Source organism: Quercus suber, unplaced genomic scaffold, assembly GCF_002906115.3.
Source record: "Quercus suber isolate HL8 unplaced genomic scaffold, Cork oak 2.0 scaffold_151, whole genome shotgun sequence".
In the NCBI taxonomy this organism is placed as follows: domain Eukaryota; kingdom Viridiplantae; phylum Streptophyta; class Magnoliopsida; order Fagales; family Fagaceae; genus Quercus; species Quercus suber.
In genome coordinates this window covers 648,821-671,075 of record NW_027069612.1, presented here as the reverse complement: position 1 = coordinate 671,075, position 22,255 = coordinate 648,821, and the positions used below count along the sequence as shown (strand labels likewise).

General features: G+C 38.7%; 1 protein-coding gene across 1 annotated transcript; it reads left to right on the top strand.

Moving 5' to 3' along the window:
- Positions 1 to 2,931: 2,931 nt before the first annotated feature.
- On the top strand, positions 2,932 to 21,724 carry LOC112022235 (glutamate receptor 2.8-like). Its single transcript, XM_065777204.1, has 6 exons — positions 2,932 to 3,254; positions 18,447 to 19,074; positions 19,107 to 19,743; positions 20,017 to 20,329; positions 20,459 to 20,868; positions 21,066 to 21,724. Exons 1-6 carry the CDS (start codon positions 2,975 to 2,977, stop codon positions 21,498 to 21,500), a joined length of 2,703 nt encoding a protein of 900 aa, XP_065633276.1. The 5' UTR covers positions 2,932 to 2,974; the 3' UTR covers positions 21,501 to 21,724.
- The last annotated feature ends 531 nt before the right edge of the window (positions 21,725 to 22,255 follow it).

Here is a 22,255-nt window from a genome sequence, read left to right as displayed (position 1 = left end):
AGTTTTGGCCATTCAAAAGAGGTGTTTGCAATGAGAATGCTATAATTCTAGGTGAGGTCTTGACTCTTGACTCTTGACTCTTGGGCAGTAGCCAGTAGGTGGTTTGGCTTGGCTAGATATACTACTATATCTAAAGGAAAGCCATTGGTTTAAGCCTGTGCCTCGGTCAAGCCTGGCTTTCATGGGAATTGATGTTTGAACGTGGGGTTGGCCTTTCCGTTAAGAAATCCAAGACTGAGAAAAGTCAAGAATATGATTGGATTCTTCCTAGCTTGTTCAAGTCATTACCGTGTGAGAAGATTAAGAACCCCAGGTTTCAAAGTTATTATACTTCATAGCTGAAAATATTTATACTTATACCTACTTGCATTCATCTAGAGCATACATGGCCCATGCATGTCTATCCAAATTCCAAATCAGTGTTCGAATCATATTGATTAGTAATATGAAGCTTCATTCAGTCATTCAGCAACACGAGGCATTAGTTTGTAGGTATTTTTTTTTTTTTTCCTGAAAATGACTAGTTTAAATAGGATTATATCAAAATGAACTAAAAACGAAAAAGTCACATATTATAACTAAAAACTAACTAGTGTTTGCGAGTATATTTTTAAGAAAAAAACCCAAACGAAAAAGGAATCAAATCATTTAGATGTAGTACTCAAACATGACAACATCCAAACCCCAAAGATTTAATTTTTTAAACTTTGGATCCTAACAGGAAAAACTAAAGAGTCAAACACAATTGTTTTTTAAAAAAACCAAAAATTGTTTGAATATTTAAAAAAAAAATTAAATAAGTTGACAAATAAGTTGATACAAAAAAACACTTAGGAATCTGTTAAGTAAATGGGATGTTTGTTCTAGGAAGGACCACATACTGCAGGAATGTACTAGATAACCATTTTATTTTATTTTTGGGGAAATATTCACTATTTTTTTATATATAAAATAAAAAATCTTAGGGGTTCCCTTAGTCTAGAAATAGGTTTTTTTTTTTTTTTTTGGGAAAAAGGAGTCTATAAATAGTTTTGTCCCTTCACCTTCACCTTTTTACAATAAATTATTGGCATATTGTAAAGTATTAGTTTTGTAGTTGTGATAAACTTCGTAACCTCTTTATGAATGGAGCGCATGGCAAAACTAAGACTTGAATTGGAAAATAAAGAAATAAACAAACAGTATTTTATACCAATTTGAAAAATAAAAAGTATTTAATTTTGAATACTAAGTGATATTTAAATGTAAAAATTCATTAAAGGATAGTATATTAATCATTGTTTTATGTTTATCTATGAATTAGTGTTGGAATGGCTTGAATTTTAGTGTCGGAAGCTTGATATTACAAGCCAACATTAAATGATGTTGCTTTCTTGCATGAATTGTCAAAAAAGCAAGAACAACATTCTGACATGAAATCCAAAGTTTGCTTTCATCTTTTGTAGCCGAAATGGATCACTCATTGGGAATAAATGCTTACCATCTTCTCTGAATTATTAAGTTTCATGTGCTGAAACTATTGACATTTCGGCTGAACATCTAGCTATAAATAGATGGTGTTTTTGAGATAAGATGCAAGAGAGCTTCTACTGAGATAGAGATAGCAAAGAGCCTCTTCTGTGCGTGTGCAAAAGAGATAGGAAGCTAGAGTGTCTTGCAAATTTGTCTACATACAATAGGGTGTTTTATATTTATTTGTGAGAGAACCAAAGGTGTATTTGAGGTTTGGATTTGTGAGAGTGTTTTTAAGCTATTATTAATCTCCAAAATTATAATGAAACTTTATTCTGTCGCCTCCTGTGGATGTAGACATAGTGCCAAACTGCGTAAATTCCTTATGTCATATTTTCTATTCTCTACTCTTTAACTTTATGTAAATAGATTATTTCATAATTTTTCACAATACTTAGGTATAGTAGTTAGGTGTTGTTCCTTAGGTTCACTTCTCAAAATTTTGCCATAGGTAGTTGTAATGCTTCGAGCTATCACATAAGAGTGAGCCCTATGGTTAGACCCATGTGTGGGGCCGACCCACAATATGGTAAGAGCTCAGAGTACTGCTATGGAACTGGAAAATACTAGGACTACAATTTAGGACTACAACTTTTGCCACAATTTGTTGACGTGGCAAGTTGTGAATGGTAAAGTAAAAGTAGTGGATTTATGTGAGTTCATAACTCCATCACATACGACTTATTATGTGAACAAGTTGTGATCTTGTGGTCTTAGTATTACTCTGATAGAACTATCTAAGTAATTTCCTCATTTTGAGCCTGATAACCACAGCCAATATCAAACATTTATGGCAATGACATTGTTTCCAAATATATAGTACTTATTGGGCCCATTTGTGTGATGTAAGCTGCCCCAAAATTCCACATGGAATGTAAGCCATATGTCTATTATAAGTTAATACAGATAACGCGTAGTCCTCTCCATCTAGCAATTGGCAAAGGTTAGCTTGACAATGTCCATGACAATGGTTATTTCATAGGTAGTTGTAATTCTTCGAGCTATCACATTAGAGTAAGCCCTATGGTTGGACCCATGTGTGTAGCCTACCCACAATATGGTACGAGCTCAGAGTACTACTATAGAACTAGAAAATGCTAAGACTATAACTTTTGCCATAACTTTTTCACGTGACAAATTGTAAATGGTAAAGTAAAAGTAATGGGTTAATGTAGGTCCACAACTTCACCACTTACGACTTACCATTTAAACATGTTGTGGTCTTAGCATTATTTTGATGGAACTATCTGAGTATTTTCCTCATTTTGAGCCTAATAACCAAAGTCAATATCAAACAATTATGGCAATGACGCTATTTTCAAACATATAGTACTTAATGGCCTCATTTGTGTGATGTAAGCTGCCTCAAAATTCCACATGGAATGTAAGCCATATGTTTATAAGTCAATACAATTAACGCGTAGTCCTCTCCATCTAGCAATTAGCAAAGGTTAGCTTGACAATGTCCATGACAATGACAAACCAGAAGCCCCTACTTTCTAAATTCCAATCCTTTCTTTTGCTCAGTCTCAGCCTTTGTGGTTATGAGCCTTTGGTGATGGCAAATGAGTTGATACCAATTGGAGTAGTTCTTGATTTGAAGTCCCCGGTTGGAAGAGTGGCAAAGAGGTATATGTCCATGGCACTCTCAGACTTCTATGCTGTGAATCATAACTATAGCACAAGACTTTCTCTCCTCACAAAGGATTCTGGGAATGATGTAATTGCTGCAGCATCTGCAGGTACGGACGTAAAACTTAATGTTTCACATATATGCACATTATATAATATAAGCACAAGCTAGCTCTCACACAAATGAAAACATATAAGTTGTGCATATATCGCTCCACATGATGAAATACCACTGGAAAATATTTTTTCCCCGAAAATCTTGACAATAATTCATCTAAAAAGCAAGGAAAAGTGTTACATACACTAGGATAGGCGGCCTACACAGCTTCTCGTAAGAAGATTTTTAAGATTAGGATGTTTTCATTTTTCGTTTCAAAGTCCTTATCTTGTCAATTTTAATGTTAAGATTCTGTCTTTAATTTGGATCTATAGTGTACTATTGTGTAGTGTGTACATAGTACATACTTATGTTACTTGGTAGTCTTTATGCTTTTAAAATTATAAAATTTAATTGTATCATGGAATGGATTCATTTTAAATGAAAATAACTATCATTATTTTCTTTTCCATTAGCAACTTTAGTAAATGACTGCAAACCCTTGTCCTTATATTAACAAAATTAAACAAATGTATCTCACTCTCAAATAAAGCACCGAGAAAATTTGCTCCTCCACGATACTAATGCTCCATTTTTTTTTTTTTTTTGTAAAATATTTTATTAAAAATATTTTCATCAATATATTTTGTTTGTTTTATTGTAAAATTTGGTCAAACTTGAAAATATTCTCTGTTGACAGTGACTCCCCCCCAACCCCCATCTAGTGGTCGCTGGTTCGGCCACTGGTCTAGTGGCTGGTGTTGACGGTTTGGTCATTGAAGCTGGTGGCTTGGTCACTGTACCTAAATTACCGGTTTTGGTGGTTTGTGTTTAAAAAATTTTTATGTGTTACCAAATACTTGAAAATATTTTACTAAAAATATTTTACATATATAATATTTTATAGTGAAACAAACGAATTATAACATACAAATTTTTGAACATTTATAGTCAAGTTTAGTTTAGGTCCTATAAATATCTATCTTCATAGGGACAGAACCAAGATATTCTCTTTGGAGGGCCAAAGTTTGAAAAAAAAAAAAAAAATCACTTTTCAATAGCAAGATATATACAAATACCCAAAACTGTATTAATATATGAAAAATGTGGCTTGGTCATTGTACCTAAATTACCGGTTTTGGTGGTTTGTGTTTAAAAAAAATTTATATGTGCTACCAAATACTTGAAAATATTTTACATATATAATATTTTATAGTGAAACAAACGAATTATAACATACAAATTTTTGAACATTTATAGTCAAGTTGAGTTTAGGTCCTATAAATATATATCTTCACTGGGACAGAACCAAGATATTCTCTTTGGAGGGCCAAAGTTTGAAAAAAAAAAAAAAATCACCTTTCAATAACAAGATATACACAAATACTCAAAACTGTATTAATATATGAAAAATGTAAACTAATATCTATTCTTTTATAAATATATATATATATATATATAGAAACAAACACACACACACACACAACGTAGAGGGAAATGAGTTCAAACACAAAAGTATACCACAACTCCATTCAAAAGCTACGGTAACTTTTAAGAGAGGGTAGGGCAAGTTATACTACACATATCACATTCTTTTAAGCAATGCGGAACAATTACCCTTTTTTTTTTGGAAGAAACAAACACACATACAAGAGAGAGGGAAATGAGTTTTAACAATTAACACAAAGGCATACCACAACTCCACTCAAAAGCTATGGTAACTTTTAAGAGATGGTATGACAAGTTATATTACACACAACACATTCTTTTAATCAATGTGGGACAATTACCTTTTTTTTTTTTTTTTTTTTCTTTTTAATTTATTTATTTAGAAACAAATACACACACACAAGGGAGAGAGAAAGAGGTTCTAACACAAATGCAACTAATATCTATTCGATCAGTAAAAGAAAAAATATGAAAAATAATTGTTTGCTAATATATTTAAACTCAATAACATAATAAAATGGAACTCAATGTTATTTTAAATCCCAAAAATTATCTAGTTTTGATTTTGAGATAAGCTTTGTTGCGATTTTAATTTCAATGTACAAAAACTAAGAGTTCATTAAAAAATGCCATTTTCACATTTTCTTGCAACGCCTAATTTTCACAACATTTATGATTGGAAAAGTCACATATTATAACTAAAAACTAACTAGTGTTTGCGAGTATATTTTTAAGAAAAAAACCAAAAAAAAAAAAAAAAGAATCAAATCATTTAGATGTAGTCAAACACGACGACATCCAAACCCCAAATATGTAATTTTTTAAACTTTGGATCCTAACAAGAAACTAAAGAGTCAAACACAATTGTTTTTTAAAAAAACCAAAAATTGTTTGAATATTTAAAAAAAAAATTAAATAAGTTGACAAAAAAGTTGATACAAAAAAACACTTAGGAATCTGTTAAGTAAATGGGATGTTTGTTCTAGGAAGGACCACGTACTACAGGAATGAACTAGATAACCACTTTATTTTTTTTGGAAAATATTCAATTTGAGGGGGCCAAGTATATTTTTTCTCCAAATTTAAAACCTTAATCTTATGCACATGCACACTATTTTTTTTTTTTAATATAAAATAAAAAATCTTAGGGGTTCCCTTAGTCTAGAAATAGCTTCTTTTTTTCTTCTCTCTTTTTTGTTTTGTTTTGTTTGTTTGTTTGTTTGTTTGTTTTTTGGAAAAGGAGTCTAGAAATAGTTTTGTCCCTTCACCTTCACCATTTTACAATAAATTATTGGCATATTGTAAAGTATTAGTTTTGTAGTTGTGCGTACCCAAAATATGGTTATTGGGCTCAACCTCTACTTGAGTTCACAATCTATTTGTATTGTGGGCTTTGAATTTCCTACCAGGGGTGGTTCTATGCTTGGTGACCCAAATACACTCTTGTTTCCTCAAACTCTTCTCTTTACCTCAGAGAGTTGCTCCCTTTCTCTCTTAGATTGATAGCACTTCTTTTTCTGAGTGCTCTCTCTCTAGAATTGCCAACCCCTCTTCCTCCTTCTCTTCTCCTATTTATAGGCTAAGATAAGTGGAGGTGTAATGATTGCTCCCCCTTACTAGTGTGAATGAGAGTCCAATTCCATCATCTTAAAGTGGATGTTCCGTCAGAAAGGTGGTAGTGGCAATGGAATTGATTCCCACCTTTAGGAGCCAGCTCAACAGCGATGTTCTTAAAGGCACTACCGAGCAGCCGAGTACAGGGTGTCTCCAAACAATATCACTCCCGACCAGGCTAGAGATGATTGGGAGGGGTTTGATTGGGTTAATCATGCTAGTGCAGCCTTGTTTTGGCTCGAGGGCCCAAAATGGGCCTTGAGGTGTTCGGATCGAGGTCGCAAGTCAAAAATGAGGGCAGAGTGACGTATTAAGCCTCCTAGCCAAGTCCCAAGGCCCAATGGGCCTGGGGCCCTAATCTGTACAATAGCCCCTTGATTCGTGCCCGGCTATCGGGAGCGAATCAAGGACAATCTGTGTGGCACTTGTGATTCCTCGGGAAGCCCAACTGTTGGCTACTGAGCAGATGAGACAGCCATCAATGCTTTCTCAATTGGAGCGCCATGCCAGGCTGTCACATTTAACTGTCATCAAAGTCTAATGGTTCGTGAACCAAGCCCACGTGTGTAAGGGTTACAAGAGGAAGCCATAAAGATTTTCCCGCCTTCCTCTTCATTAATTTCTTTCATCGCTATAAATAGTCCTATTTGTGTCCTCAGATCACTCTTTGCTTTCCTACTTCTCAAAAATTACTCTCTACTGAGCATACTCTTCCTATGTTCAGATCTTTCATCTACGAGCACTTCTTCCTAGAGTTCTAGTAAGTTTTCATCTCCTCTTCTCTTCATTTTCCTTTTCTTTAGTTTCTTTTCCTCATTTTAGAATTTTAGAATGGGGTTTTCTCACCTTTTGTCCTTTGAGGTGTCTTTAGACAACTTTAGGGAAGCTTTCAACATCCTAGGAGATGTGGATGTGGCATATTGCCATGAGGGCGATATTGCTTTACATCGTCGTTCTGGGCCCAATACTGCATTTTTTCCTTTAATGGAAATCTTAGAGGGAGGGGTTAGATTCCTCATGGACCCTTTTTTGCTTAGTACCCTTAGGTCTTACAGTCTATGTCCTGACCAACTTCCTCCTAATTTTTACTGGGTAGTTAGCTGCGTCAGTAGATTAAACCAGATATACAGGTTACAATTGGACCACCATGACGTAAATTTCATGTACAATTTGTATGGAAATATTAAGTCTAACTATTATTTAAAAGCTAGGGATTTACGGGTAAGGCTTATATCATGCCTTCCTGATTCTAGTCGCAATTCTGTGAGGGAATATGTTCGGGTGAGTGGAAATTGGCTTGTCGACGAGCTCCCCTGCCCACTCACACCACATGATGTTGGTCGGTACCGAACATCCTTTACTCTTCACTTGTGTTTTGCTTGTGATTGACTTGCTTAAATAGGTGTTAACCAACGTTTGTGTTATTTTGATGTAGATAGCAAAAGGTTCAGGCCAGATATTCGAGTAGTGCATATGAGAGATCTATTTTTCGTGCTCCGGTCCAAAATTTTTGTAAACTCCAACGGATAGCTCTGGGTGTTGCACCTCATTCCAACGGATAGCTCTGGGCGTTGCACCTTATTCTCAGTTACACTCCTGTTTATACAACTTGGCAGCCGTTTGGGCCGGCCTTATTAGTGGATAGCCCATTGTTATCGTATATCAACGTTCAGCACGCCAACCTCCTCCCCCCACAACTTACTGTAGGCGACGCCCATGATCTCGGCTCGCGATATACAGCCTCGAATGAACTCGCACTAGTAAGGGACGCTTTGGCTTTCAAGTAGCCGAGCTAGTAGCGGCCGAATCAGTCAACTCCTCGGGAGCAAAATCTGACCTTGGTGACAAGATGATGACTAGGCAGATGATGACTATTGGCCGCTTCCTGCCCGGAGCTCGACCACCCCTACAACAGCAAGAACCCAGGGGTAGAAACTCCACTCCCCTTCCTCCTACCCTCAGCCGCTCTCGGAAGAGACAGCGTATGACCGAGCAACCTCTCTCAGGTCTAGGGGATGTGCCCATAAGGACTCCCCCTCAAATGTCTAGAGGAATCACTATCTGGGAGCCGCCCACCCAGGTTGGGACAAATGTGGCTTCCTCCTTTTAGTCCAAGGTGAGCTGATAACCCATCTTCAAGCTCAAAGACAAGCCCTTGCCTGCATCCGCTAGTGTAAGGATATGGTCCTAAGGAGAATAGGGGCGAGTTGCCCAGAGTCTGGTGCAGGGCATCCTTTTGCCCGAGGATGTCCATGTTTTCGTGGATGAAATTGAGGAGTCTGTGGCTAGGCAGTTGCAGTGGCACACCATAGTGGTAATCTCTTATCCCTTTGTTTCCCATTTGTTTTGATGTGCATGCATTCCTTTTGCTTTCATACTTATCATTGCTACGGTATGAGGTTGCATAGTTGACCTATGTCCTTGATGGGAGGCTGAAAGAGCTCTTCGAGGATGCTGATTAGGAGAAGGCTCTCAAAGAGGTTACTGCAGCTACAGCGAAGGAAAAGGTGAGGCCTGTCGAGGTTGCGGAGAAAAAAGCTGCGGCGTCCAAGAAGGCCAGAGTATTGGCAGAAAAGAGGTCCACAAAGCTGGAGATGAAGCTAGGCGAGACCGGGCTTAAGCTGGCGGAGGCCAAGAGCTTGAACATTGCTCAAGCAGAGGAGTTAGTTGATTTGAAGGCAGCCCTAGAAGCTTGTGAGAAAAAATGGTACATCGAGGGTTTTGCTGATGCAGAGAACTTCGTAGAGCTAGTCGTTCATTAAGCCCAGAAGCTTAGATTCAAGGAGGGGTGGTTGGCCGCACTACAAGCCATGGGGGTCCGTGAAGACTCCCTATTAAGGAACCCTGGCCAGATCCCCTTCTCGGTTTCCTCTCCCACCATCTAGAATCCTTTCGGCCCTGTTGATGAGGAAGAGACTCTTAGCATGAGGGAGTTGGTGTAGACAATTGACTCCTACATGGAGTTAGTCAACTTGGAAGTTACCAATAACCTCCGTGCTAGCGATCCATCGGTTGAGAATGTTCAACTTTAGCCACCTTCATCAACTTAGCCAACCGAGAATGTAACAGAACAACCATCTGAGGACGCTGCCCAACTCCAACTTGCTGATCCTTTAACTTGATACCTAGATTTAATTTCTGCTCCTTTTCCTTAGTTTGATTTTCTTTATTTTTACTTGGTTTTCCTACCGTCACCGGGTTGTGGTGACAGAACAATGATTTATTTTGCTTGCTTTCCTTAGGTGAACAAACATTTGGTTTATCCAAATTTGTGAATGTTTGCTACTAAGCTATTCTTTTCTGTCATGTTCTGCCTGCTTGTTTATTTCTTTCTTTTATGTATATATATTCCTAATGACCAGGTAGTCTAATCACAGTTTCACTCTGAACGGTGATTGAAACTATTTTCTTGTTTGCACTTAAAAGGATAAACTATATCTGCGCATGTATAATGCTCAGGATGGTTTGGAAAAGGTCGCTTATGTCAAGAAAGAATTGGCTCCTCGTCAATAAGAATTGAATTTGATCTAGTTTGGTTCATCTAGGAAGATTTAGTGTAAGGTAATTACCTTCCTGTGGTTTGGATTAAATCTGAGAGATCGGTTTCACCCCCCGAATAATTCGATGTAATCCCCCTTGTTCCCGATATCTAGAATAGAATCCGAGAAGCAAATTTATATTCTTGAAATAGATTCCTGTCCTTAGATAAAATTTGAGATTAGATTTCCACATGTCTGGTGATGGAAGTTGAATCGAGAACAGGTTTCTGTCCTTGAGCAAAATTTTAAATTAGATTTCCACCTGTCCAGTGATGAAAAACGAATTGGGAACAGGTCTCTGTCCTTGCAAACTTTGAAATTAGGTTTTCATTTATCCGGTGATGAAAATCGAATCGGGAACAGGTTTCTATCCTTGAGCAAATTTTGAAATTAGGTTTCCACCTGTTCGGTGATGAAAATTGAACTGGGAGCAGGTTTCTGTCCTTGACTAAATTTTGAAATTAGGTTTCTACCTGTTTGGTGATGAAAATCGAACTGGGCACAAGTTTCTGTCCTTAGGATAATTTTTCAGTACTCGCGTTTGTTGACCAGGGATAATGAGTTAACAATGGACTTATAAGTATAAATACACCTGTATGGATAAACATCACTTTCGTATTAATTAACAATATGCACATATACCATTACACCTAATATGTACCCCCGTGTACTGAGAATCAGTGGCAGAATTTTTTCAAATTGTGGGCATTCCACGGCCAGGGAAGAGGTTTTTCGTCTAAATCCTCCAAATAATACTCCCTTGTGCCCACAATGGCGGTAATTCTATATGGTCCCTCCCAAGTTGGTGCTAACTTTCCTGCATTGACGTCTTGTGTATTCCCCACTACCTTCCGAAGTACCAGATCTCTTGCTTCAAACTCCTTTTTCCTCACATCCTTGTTGTATCTCCGGGCAAGTTTTTGCTGATATTCAGCCAGCTGTATAGTCGCCGATTCCTGGCGTTCTTCCAACAAGTTCAACTGTTTTAGCGTCAACTCCAAATTTTTGGCGGGATTGAATCCTGAAACCTAAGCACTACATATGTTTATTTCTATTGGTATGACTGCTTCCGCTTCATATGTTAGGGAGAACGGGGTTTCTTCCGTGGATCTTTTTGGGGTTATTCGGTATGCCCACATAACACTAGGCAACTCTTCTGCCCACCTGCTTTTAGCACCTTCTAATCTCCTCTTCAACCCGTTCACAATGGCCTTATTGGTAGCCTCGGCTTGACTGTTGCTCTGAGGCCAGGGAAGAGGTTTTTCGTCTAAATCCTCCAAATAATATGCCCCTGCGCCCACAATGGCGGTAATTCTATATGGTCCCTCCCAAGTTGGTGCTAACTTTCCTACATTGATGTCTTGTGTATTCCCCACTACCTTTCGAAGTACTAGATCTTCTGCTTCAAAATCCCTTTTCCTCACGTCCGTGTTGTATCTCCAGGCAAGTTTTTGTTGATATTCAGCCAGTCGTATAGTCGCCAATTCATGGTGTTCTTCCAACAAGTTCAATTTTTTCAGCATCAACTCTGAATTTTCGACGGGATTGAATCCTAAAACCTAGGCACTACACATGTTTATTTCTGCTGGTATGACTGCTTCCGCTCCATATGTTATGGAGAACAAGGTTTCTTCCATGGATCTTTTTGGGGTTATTCGGTATACCTACAGAACACTAGGCAACTATTCTGCCCACCTGCTCGTAGCACTTTCTAATCTCCTCTTCAACCCATTCACAATGACCTTATTGGTAGCCTCGGCTTGACTATTGCTCTGAGGATATGCCGAGGTAGAATGCTGGTTTGTGATGCCAAGACTGCCACAAAACTCGCAAAAAGCTTTGCTGTCAAACTGCAACCCGTTGTCTGATATTAGGGACTCTGGTACCCTAAACCTTGTCACTATATTCCTCCATACGAACTTCTTAACATCCACATCCCAAATGTTCGCCAATGCCTCTACCTCTGCCCATTTGGTGAAGTAATCCATGGCTACTAGGACAAACCTTCGGTTTTCTGTTGCCCAAGGGAATGGACCAACGATATCTAGCCCTCACTACGCAAAAGGCTAAGGGCTACTAATGAAATTCAAGCTTCCTGTTGGTTGGTGGATCATAGAGGCGTGCTTTTAACACAGCTCACATTTCCACGCATACTCGTTAGCATCTTTTTGCATTTGCAGCCACCAAAATTCCTGAGTCATTACCCGGTGGGCTAATGAACATCCCCCCATGTGACAGCTGTACACTCCTCATGTAGCTCGGTCAAGAGTCCTTCAACCTTGCTAGGGTGTAAATATTACAGGTAGGTCTTGTCAAAAGATCTTCGATACAGCTTACGATCAGCTGATAACCAATACCGAGCAGCTGTCTGGCTTGCTTTCTCTGCTTCCTTCTAATCGGAAGGCATGAGATCCTTGGCTAAAAAGTAGATGATCGGATCCATCCAATATGGTTCAACCGTTGTCACTAGCAAAACACATACTTTTACATTGATACTTGGTTCTACTACGAGTTTTACCTTGATTATCCAAGGTACCTCCTTTGTCATTGACGACGCCAATGTGGCCAGAGAGTCTGCGTGTCTATTCTGCCCCCGGGCCACTTGGACCACTTTTGCCTTAAGAAACTAACTCATTACCTACCTTACCACACGCAAGTATTCCTTCATTCGGGAATCTCGGGCTTCGAAATTGCCCTGCACCTGGCTAACCACTAACCGAGAATCCAAGTAGGCCTCAACTTCCTGTGCACCCATATCCAGAACAACTCTCAATCCAGCGAGCAAGGCTTCATACGCAGCTTTGTTGTTAGAGGCCCTAAATCCCAATCGGAAAGAATGTTCCAACCTTATCCCTTCTAGAGTGATGATAAGAATCCCAGCCTCTGCCCTCATTGAACTAGAAGCACCATCCACAAATACCTTCCATGGGCGACAGTCCACATGACAAATTACCTTTATCTCTTTTTTCAAGGAAAACTTTGCAACAAAATCAGCAAGAATTTGGCCTTTCATCAAACTCCTTGACCGGTACCTGATATCAAAGAAGCTAAGCTAGGTTCCCTATTTGGCTATTCGGCCCGTGAAATTGGATCTCTTCAACAGTGACTGTAAGGGATATTTGGTCAACACATAGACAGTGTGAGCTTGAAAATAATAAGGCAGCTTCCTCGTAGCGTGCACTAGTGCTAACACCAACTTCTTTAGAGGCAAGTTTCTTGTCTCGGTGTCAACCAGGGTCTTCTTTATATAATACACAGGTTGTTACACTTCTTAATCCCTTAGAAGCACGATATTCACGGCATGTTCCGACTCCTCCCCGGGCTCTAGGGCCATCAACATAGGTGCCTGCATCAAATATTCCTTCAAGTCCTGAAAAGCCTTTTCACACTCCTCATTCCATTGGAATCCCCTCCACTTCTTCAAGAGTTGGTAAAATGGACGGCAACAATTGGTAAACTTGGAAATGAACTAGTTAAGGGCAGCTAACATGCCGATCAGCACTTGGACTTCCTTCAGATTACTCAACAACTTGAGGCATTTCACGGCTTCAATTTGGTCAGGGTTGACTTTTATTCCTCGTTCGTGATCACGTACCCTAGGAACTTGTTAGCCCCCATTCCAAAGGCACACTTGTTCCCATTGAGGTGCAACTTGTGCTGCCGAAGTACTTCGAATACCTCCTTAAGAACTTCAATATGTTGTGCCTTCTGTTTGCTTTTTACCACCATATCATCAATGTACACCTCGACCGTCCGCCCGATCTTATCTTGGAACATTCTCGTCATCATCCGTTGGTATGTGGCCCCACCATTCTTCAACCCAAATGTTATCACAATATAATGATAGTTAGCGTCAGGTGAACATGTCCACATTCTGCACAAGGAACAACAGCATCTCTACCCTCTCTTTGTTCTCCACACTTGCTTCTATTAGAAAATTCCTATCATCATCTGGCAATATCCTTACTCTTACCAAGTCCTCAACACAGCTAGCCCCCACTCCCTCTTGGGGTTTCCGTAATTGCTACGAGGGAGTCTTCTCGGTTGACTCCTTTTATTTTATTCCCTGGCCAACTGCAGCTACCAAGCATTGCCTGGCCACTTGCTGGTTTCCTCTCACTATGGCAATACCCCGCTCCGTGTGGAATTTGACTTTCACATGTAGGGTGGACGGTACTGCCCCTATTGTATGAATCCATGGCCTTCCTAGAATCGCCGCGTATGGAGAAAACGAAGCGACCGCTATGAACGTTACCATCACCTCTTTGCCTTCCATATTTACAAGAAGCAAGATCTGCCCTTCTGGGATCACCATCTGGCTATCAAACCCCATCAACGACATATTGTACTTGAACAGATCTTCCTTCTTCAAGCCAAGCCCTTTGTACAGGTTAAGATATAACACCTCAACTTCACTCCCCTAATCTATCATTACCCTCTTTACTATGAAACCATTTATCCGGGCTGTAACCACCAAAGTATCATCGTGTGGTTGAATCATGCCCACCAAATCATCATTATTAAAGGCAATGGGCTCTCGAGAATACCTCAACTTTTTCTCGGAAGGTTAATCACTCGTGCAACTTTTCGCCAATACCACGGCTAACACCCCTCTTCTGCTGGACACTTGAGTGCCTCTTGGAGCTAGGTGGATGACTTCTATCACTCCCAGTGGGGGTGGGAAAGGATTCCCAAGAGGCTGGGCACCTTGCCCAGCTTCCTGATTCCTAGGATTGACCACAAATTCTTTCAAGTATCCTGCTTTCACCAACTGCTCTAAATGATCTCTTAACACCCTGGATTGTTCAGTGGTATGTCCCTTATCTTTATGGTAAGTACAATACAGGTTCTGATTTCTCCTAGGCGGGTCTCCCTCCATCTTGTTTGGCCATTGAAAGTATGACTCGTTCTTAATTCGATCTATGATCCTTTTCACTGGCTCCTTGAATGTCACATTCACCTCCCCCATTTGCGCTCTCGGCCCTTAGATCCTCAAATCTTTCCGGGGTCTTGCCTGAAAACCGCTCTGTTGAGGATGATTTATAACCAGGGCCTTACCTTTACTCTGCAACTGATCATCCTCTAACCGTTTATATTCTTCAATATGCCTCATTAACTACCTCATATCCTCGAGAGGTATCCTTGTCAATAAGCCTCGCAACTCAGAGTCCTCGGGCAATCCCATCCGAAAGGTACTCACTGCGATTTTCTCATTGCCTCTGCTAATCTCGTTGCACAACTCCCAGTATTGGTTAGCGTAGCTGCAGATCGTTTTCCCCACCCCCATTTTCATTGATAGCAGGGCATTCACAGGCTGCAGAACTCGGCTGCAGGTCATGAACTGGATGCCAAACTCTTGAATCAATTTAGAAAAACTGTGGATCGAACCTTTCCTCAACCCACTGAACCACCTCAAAGTAGTGGGACCAAGACTTGAAGGAAATACCTTACACATAAGCGCATTGTTATGAGAGTGCAAAGACATCATTTGAATATAATGGCTTATATGTTCTACCGGGTCCGTCTTTCCATCATATGAATTGAATGGTGGTCATGTAAATCTGCTCGACATAGGGGCCCTTTCGATGTTCCTTGAGAATGGTGATCGGGCAACTCGGTGTAATGCATGGCTTATAGCGTACATGACAGCATTTCAGGGTCGTCACTCCTCTGGGGAAATCGAGTCCAGGTCTGCATATTCTCGTGAACGATCCCAGTATTGGTGAGATTCGAATTGATGGGACCCTTCTCCATAGTGACCTCCCACGTTGGTCGATCCTCCTCCCCTCTCCTCATGGCCCCTTATCCAATGCCTACCTCTCACTTCCAACTCTAAATCCCTGACCAACCTTCCTAGGCGCTCAAGTTCCTCGTCCTTTTGCCCGAGCTCTTCATCCCTTTTGTCAAAATGATTACGCCCCGAAATGCCGAACATTGTGTGGTACATTTGAAACAACCCCTCTTCGAGGCCAGATTGCCCTTCCTCCTCATACTCCCTATCTTCACATCTTTTCTGCCTTCTTTCCCGCTAGGTGGATCCTTATGAAGACCTCCTAGAACCACTTTTAGCATAACTACCTGATTGACCCCCAGACATTTTCCTGTGCACATCCTGACAAAACCACAGCTTTGTAGGAGATCCTCACAGCCGACGCTAATTGTGCATACCCAAAATATGGTTATTGGGCTCAACCTCTACTTGGGCTCATAATCTATTTGTATTGTGGGTTTTGAATTTCCTACCAGGGGTGGTTCTATGCTTGGTGACCCAAATACACTCTTGTTTCCTCAAACTCTTCTCTTTACCTCAGAGAGTTGCTCCCTTTCTCTCTTAGATTGATAGCACTTCTTTTTCTGAGTGCTCTCTCTCTAGAATTGCCAACCCCTCTTCCTCCTCCTCTTCTCCTATTTATAGGCTAAGAGAAGTGGAGGTGTAATGATTGCTCCCCCTTACTAGTGTGAATGAGAGTCCAATTCCATTATCTCAAAGTGGATGTTCTGTCAGAAAGGTGGTAGTGGCAATGGAATTAATTCCCACCTTTAGGAGCCAGCTCAACAGCAATGTTCTCAAAGGCATTACCGGGCAGCCGAGTACAGGGTGTCTCCGAACAATATCGCTCCCGACCAGGCTAGAGATGATCGGGAGGGGTTTGATTAGGTTATTCATGCTAGTGCATCCTTGTTTTGGCTCCAGGGCCCAAAATGGGCCTTGAGGTGTCCAGATCAAGGTCTCAGGTCAAAAATGAGGGTAGGGTGACGTATTAGGCTGCCTGGCCGGGTCCCAAAGCCCAATGGGCCTAGGGCCTGATCCGTACAGTAGTTGTGATAAACTTCATAACCTCTTTATGAATGGAGTGCATGGGAAAGCTAAGACTTGAATTGGAAAATAAAGAAATAAACAATGAGTATTTTATACCAATTTCGAAAACAAAAAGTCATTAATTTTGAATACTAAGTGATATTTAAATGTAAAAATTCATTAAAAGATAGTATATTAATCATTGTTTTATGTTTATCTATGACTTAGTGTTGGAATGGATTGAATTTTAGTGTCGGAGGCTTGATATTACAAGCCAACATTAAATGATGTTGCTGTCTTGCATGAATTGTCAAAAAAGCAAGAACAACATTCTGACATGAAATCCAAAGTTTGCTTTCATCTTTTGTAGCCGAAATGGATCACTCATTGGCAATAAATGCTTACCATCTTCTTTGAATTATTAAGTCTATTGACATTTCGGCTGAACATCTAGCTATAAATAGATGGTGTTTTTGAGAGAAGATGCAAGAGAGCTTCTATTGAGATAGAGATAGCAAAGAGCTTCTTCTGTGTGCGTAGAGATAGGAAGCTAGAGTGTTTTGCAACTTTTGTCTAAATACAATAGGGTGTTTTCTATTTATTTGTGAGAGAATCAAAGGTGTATTTGGGGTTTGGATTTGTGAGAGTGTCTTTAAGCTATTGTTGTAATCTCCAAAATTATAATTAAGCTTTATTCTATCACCTCCTGTGGATGTAGACTTAGTGTCAAACCACGTAAATTCCTTGTGTCATATTTTCTCTTCTCTACTCTTTGACATTACGTAAATAGATTATTTCATAATTTTTCACAATACTCAGGTATAGTATTTAGGTTTTGTTTCTTAGTTTCACTTCTCAAAGTTTTGCCATGTGGCTTTTTTCTCATTAGATAGAAGTGTATTTTTTAGTTAAGTAGCCACATGACAAAATTTTAAGATGAGAACTTAAGGAACAACATCTAAGGTACTGTACATAAGTTTTGCCCTATATATTAAGGGTTTTTTCACTTGTATCATTTTTAGTAGTTGACTATATACCAAGTGAAACTTATGTCAATTTTTGTTATTTTGATTAATATAATCTTTTCAATTTATTATGTAATTATCTCCTTCCTTTGTATAGCATAATGAATTACTGCAAAAAGAATTTGATTAATATAAATTTTAAATTTATTATGAAATTAAGTTCTTTTTTTGTTTTTCCTTTTGTTAAAACTCTTGTTTCTTCGTATTTTTTTTTTCTCTTATTATTTTTATAAGTTATTATTGGGGAATTATAATTCAACTCCCTGCAATTGCTCTAAAAAAAGGCCAACGGGGCGCTATGTCAAATGCCATAAAAGATTTTGAGTGTATTTTCCTTATCACCAATTGGTTTTGAGATTAAGTGACATAGCTTAGGTTCGACAATTGGTATCATAATAGGTCACAAGTTCGGCTCCCTGCTGCACGTGTGTAGGTGTTGGGAGTGGTATTATTGGGCAGAGGCGTAATGGGCCAAGTCTAACATCCTACTAGAGACGGAGGTAAAGTTGGGCCAAGTCTTAGTCAACTTATTGGTGCTGTGCTGCCACCCTTACCGTCAGCTATAGCTTTTGGTGCAGTAGTTATGCCCTTGGTCCTAACAGTTATGAACCAAATTAGACATTGATAAAATATCCTGGTGTCTAGTTTCAATGTGTTAATATTTTCCAGAATGTATTCATAAAGTTTATTATCAGTGTACTGTTGTTATAGTAGTTGTTTTGAACATTGCCAGTAAAATTTCAAATTTCTAAGTAATTTACTGTTGCAATGAAATCCAGCACTGGATTTAATGAAGAATGAAGAAGTGCAAGCCATTATAGGACCTCAACGGTCAGCACAAGCTAAGTTTGTGATAGAACTCGGACGCAAAGCTCAGGTTCCCATCATTTCCTTTTCAGCCACAAGTCCTTCTCTTTCTCCATCCCAAAACCAGTTCTTCATACGAACAACTCAAGACGACTGCGTACAGGTTAAAGCCATAGCAAACATTGTTGATACTTTTGGTTGGCGGGAAATTGTCCTTATTTATGAAGACACAGATTATGGCAATGGTTTAATTCCATATTTATTGGATGCTTTACAAGAGATTGACACTAGGGTGCCTTACAGAAGTGTCATTCATCCATCGTCTAATAATATCGAAATCATCAAAGAGCTTAACAAGTTAAAGGAAAATCATGCAAGAATATTTATTGTGCACATGACTGCTTCACTTGGCTCAAAGCTCTTTGTACGTGCAAAAGAGGCAGATATGATGAGCGAAGGGTATGCATGGGTCCTCACAACAGGTTTATCATCTTTGCTAGATCCTATGGGCTCAAAGGTTATGGACTCGATGCAAGGGGTATTGGGAATAAGGCCATACATACCGCCGTCTAAACATCTTAAAGATTTTGAAAGAAAATGTAAAAGAGAAACTTAACCTCAATCAAAATAAAGAGCAAGAGTACTACTAGCTTAAACTTCTTTGGATTATGGGCATATGATACAGTTTGGGCATTGGCTATTGCAGTGGAGAAGGCTGGCTGCATAGTGCATTGTAGCTTCTTGAAGCAAAATGCTAGCAACAATAATGTCGATCTTGCAGCTCTAGGAATTTTTGAAATGGGTACAAGGCTTCGCAACACAATTCTAACTACTAAATTTCAAGGCCTAAGCGGAAATTTTCATTTGGTTAAGGGGCAGTTGGAGCCTTCAGCCTTTGAACTATTCAATGTGATAGGAAGAACAGAGAGGATTATTGGACATTGGACCCGAGAGACAAACTTAACTTCAAATGAGAATCTCCCAAAAAATCAAATTTCAGAGGACAAACTAAAACAACCTATTTGGCCAGGATATACATCAGAGCAGCCGACGAAGTTAAGGATTGGGGTTCCAGTGAAAGGAGGTTTTTTAGATTTCGTGAAAGTGGAATGGAATCCTCTTATCATATCTGGGTTCTCTATTGATGTGTTTAAGGATGTGATTCGCGCATTACCCTTCCCCCTTCCTTACGTGTTTATTCCTTACGCGAATAAAACGAGGCAGAGTAAAGGGACATACGATCAACTTCTTGGGGAAATTAATACTCTGGTGGGTTTTTTTTTTTTTTTTTGCTAATGACCATATGAATAAAAACCTGCTATCCTATTAACTGTTATTTTATTTTTCTATTTTAAACTTTTTTTACTTTATGAAGAAAAAATAAATAAAAACGTGTAGTAAGCTATGATAGGTGAAATATAAAGCGGAACACTTAAAGTCAGATAGTTGGTTTTTATTCATTTTAAGTGCGTGTTAATTAATCACTTCATTTAACATTTTTCAAAGTTGATAATAGATAACTCTCTCTTTCTCTAAATGTAGAACTACGATGCAGTTGTTGGAGACACAACAATTGTAGCTAGGCGCTCGTTGTATGTTGATTTCACTTTACCTTATACAGAATCGGGGGTGTCAATGGTGGTTTTGATGAAAGATGATGAGAGCAAAATCTTGTGGATTTTCTTGAAGCCACTAAGCATTAATCTGTGGTTAACAACTGGTGTAGCATTCATCTTTACAGGTTTGGTAATATGGACTCTTGAACATCGAGTAAACAATGATTTTAGAGGCCCTCCAGAGCAACAACTTGGCTTGATTTTCTGGTTCTCCTTCTCAACACTTGCCTTTGCTCATAGTAATTCTCTCTCTCTCTCTCTCTCTCTCTCTCTCTCTCTCTCTCTCTCTCTCTCTCTCTCTCATATATATTTACATACATGAATATTCTTTATCCATGTGTATATTAACAATAATTTAATGATAATAGGGGAGAGAGTGGTAAATAATTGGTCAAGATTTGTGTTGATCATATGGATTTTCGTGGTACTCATCTTGACTCAAAGTTATACAGCAAACTTAACCTCAATGTTAACAGTACAAAGATTGCAACCTACATTTGTTGATGTAAAAGAGATTATAAAGAAGGGTTATAATGTTGGATATCTAAAGGATTCCTTTGTTAAGGAGCTCCTAATAGATCAACTAAGTTTTAATGAGTCCAACTTAAAGGCATATGAGATCCCAGGGGAGTATCATGAAGCACTATCAAAGGGAACCTACAATGATGGGGTTGCAGCTATTTTTGACGAAATCCCCTATATCAAGCTCTTCCTTGCAAAGTATTGCTTTAGGTACTCTATGGTTGGGCCCATCTACAAAACTGATGGATTTGGCTTTGTGAGTCTCTCTCTCTCTCTCCCCCAAAAAAAATACACCCATATTATTCTTTCCTATTTATGAATGCAATAAGAATGCGATAAGACCAACAAGCAACAACTTTTTTAGTAAGGCCTTGATTGGTGTATTATTCTATCTTTTTTCTTTTCTTTTCTTTTCTTTTAAAAATAATATAATTTTATAACATGTTTCTTCAGGCCTTTCGAAGAGGATCTCCTTTGGTCCCTTACGTTTCGAGGGCAATCTTGAATGTCACTCAAGATAAACGTAAAAGCCTAGAATATGAGAAGAAGTACTTTTCAAGTCAAACTACCTGCGAAGATCAAAGTACTACAATCTCTTCACATAGTCCTAGTCTTGGTGTAGACAGCTTTGGGGGCCTCTTCATCATTGCAGGAATCGCTTCCTTGGTCTCACTCTTAGTTTATGTGTTTAAGTTCTTCTACTCATATTGGCATGTTTTGAGCGACGACAATCCTATCGACTCTTGTTGGTCCAAATTAGTTAAAATGGCAAAACATTTTGACCTAAAAGATCTCTCTTCATATACCTTTAAGGGAGAAGAATCAAGGATACATGATGTAGCAAGTCCTGACGTTTTTGAACCTTCACCTGGTATTGATGATATGTAGAATCACACGAGGAATTCCACTGAAGGATCAGATGATGTGATTATACATGATGACAACAGAAATCTTTCTTCAAGTTCAAGGCATGGTGATGCATCTATGCAGGATGTGCTCAATTCATCATAGACATGGTTTTCTACCTAAATCTTTTAGATGAACTCATTCCCCTAAGTTTGGTTCATAATTTATTACCTGAAAATTATGTAAAATATATTATATGCAATATAATAAAATATATCAGTCTTATCAATCACAATTACATTGATTAAGTATCTTCTTTTTGCCAGCAGAGATTACATTGTTTTTTCTTGGGTCATGGTTCGAACTCCCTTATGTTCTACTCTAGATTCTATTCAGAATCCTCCACAAGGATTAAGATCTAGCTCTGTTTGTTGAATTTTAGCGATAATATTTTCTAGAAAATGAGTCATTTTTCAAAAAAAAAATGTTTTCTACAAAACTATCTCATTTTCCTATGTTTGGTAATAACCTTAAATGAGTTGGGAAAAAAAAAATCTCCTAACTTCCCTTTGTTCTTTTATGTTGACCATCCTCTCCCTTAATATTTGTGGGTATCCTCTCCCTTAAGATTTGTGGGAATTAATCAAAAAATCTCCCAAAAAAAAAAAAAAAGAGGAAAAAGATGATCCCCTCCCTTAAGATTTGTGGGAATTAATATATTAGTTCTTTTATTAAGAACAATAACAAAATATTCCGAATTTTGAAATTATAATCTTAACCAAAGTCTAAACACAATT

Bases quoted from the DNA above. Each gene is read 5' to 3' on its own strand.
- LOC112022235 (XM_065777204.1), top strand. From the start codon at position 2,975: ATGTCCATGACAATGACAAACCAGAAGCCCCTACTTTCTAAATTCCAA. The intron at 19,744-20,016 runs GTGGGTTTTTTT...CTCTAAATGTAG, and splicing joins TTGGGGAAATTAATACTCTG to AACTACGATGCAGTTGTTGG. The intron at 20,869-21,065 runs GTGAGTCTCTCT...ATGTTTCTTCAG, and splicing joins AAACTGATGGATTTGGCTTT to GCCTTTCGAAGAGGATCTCC.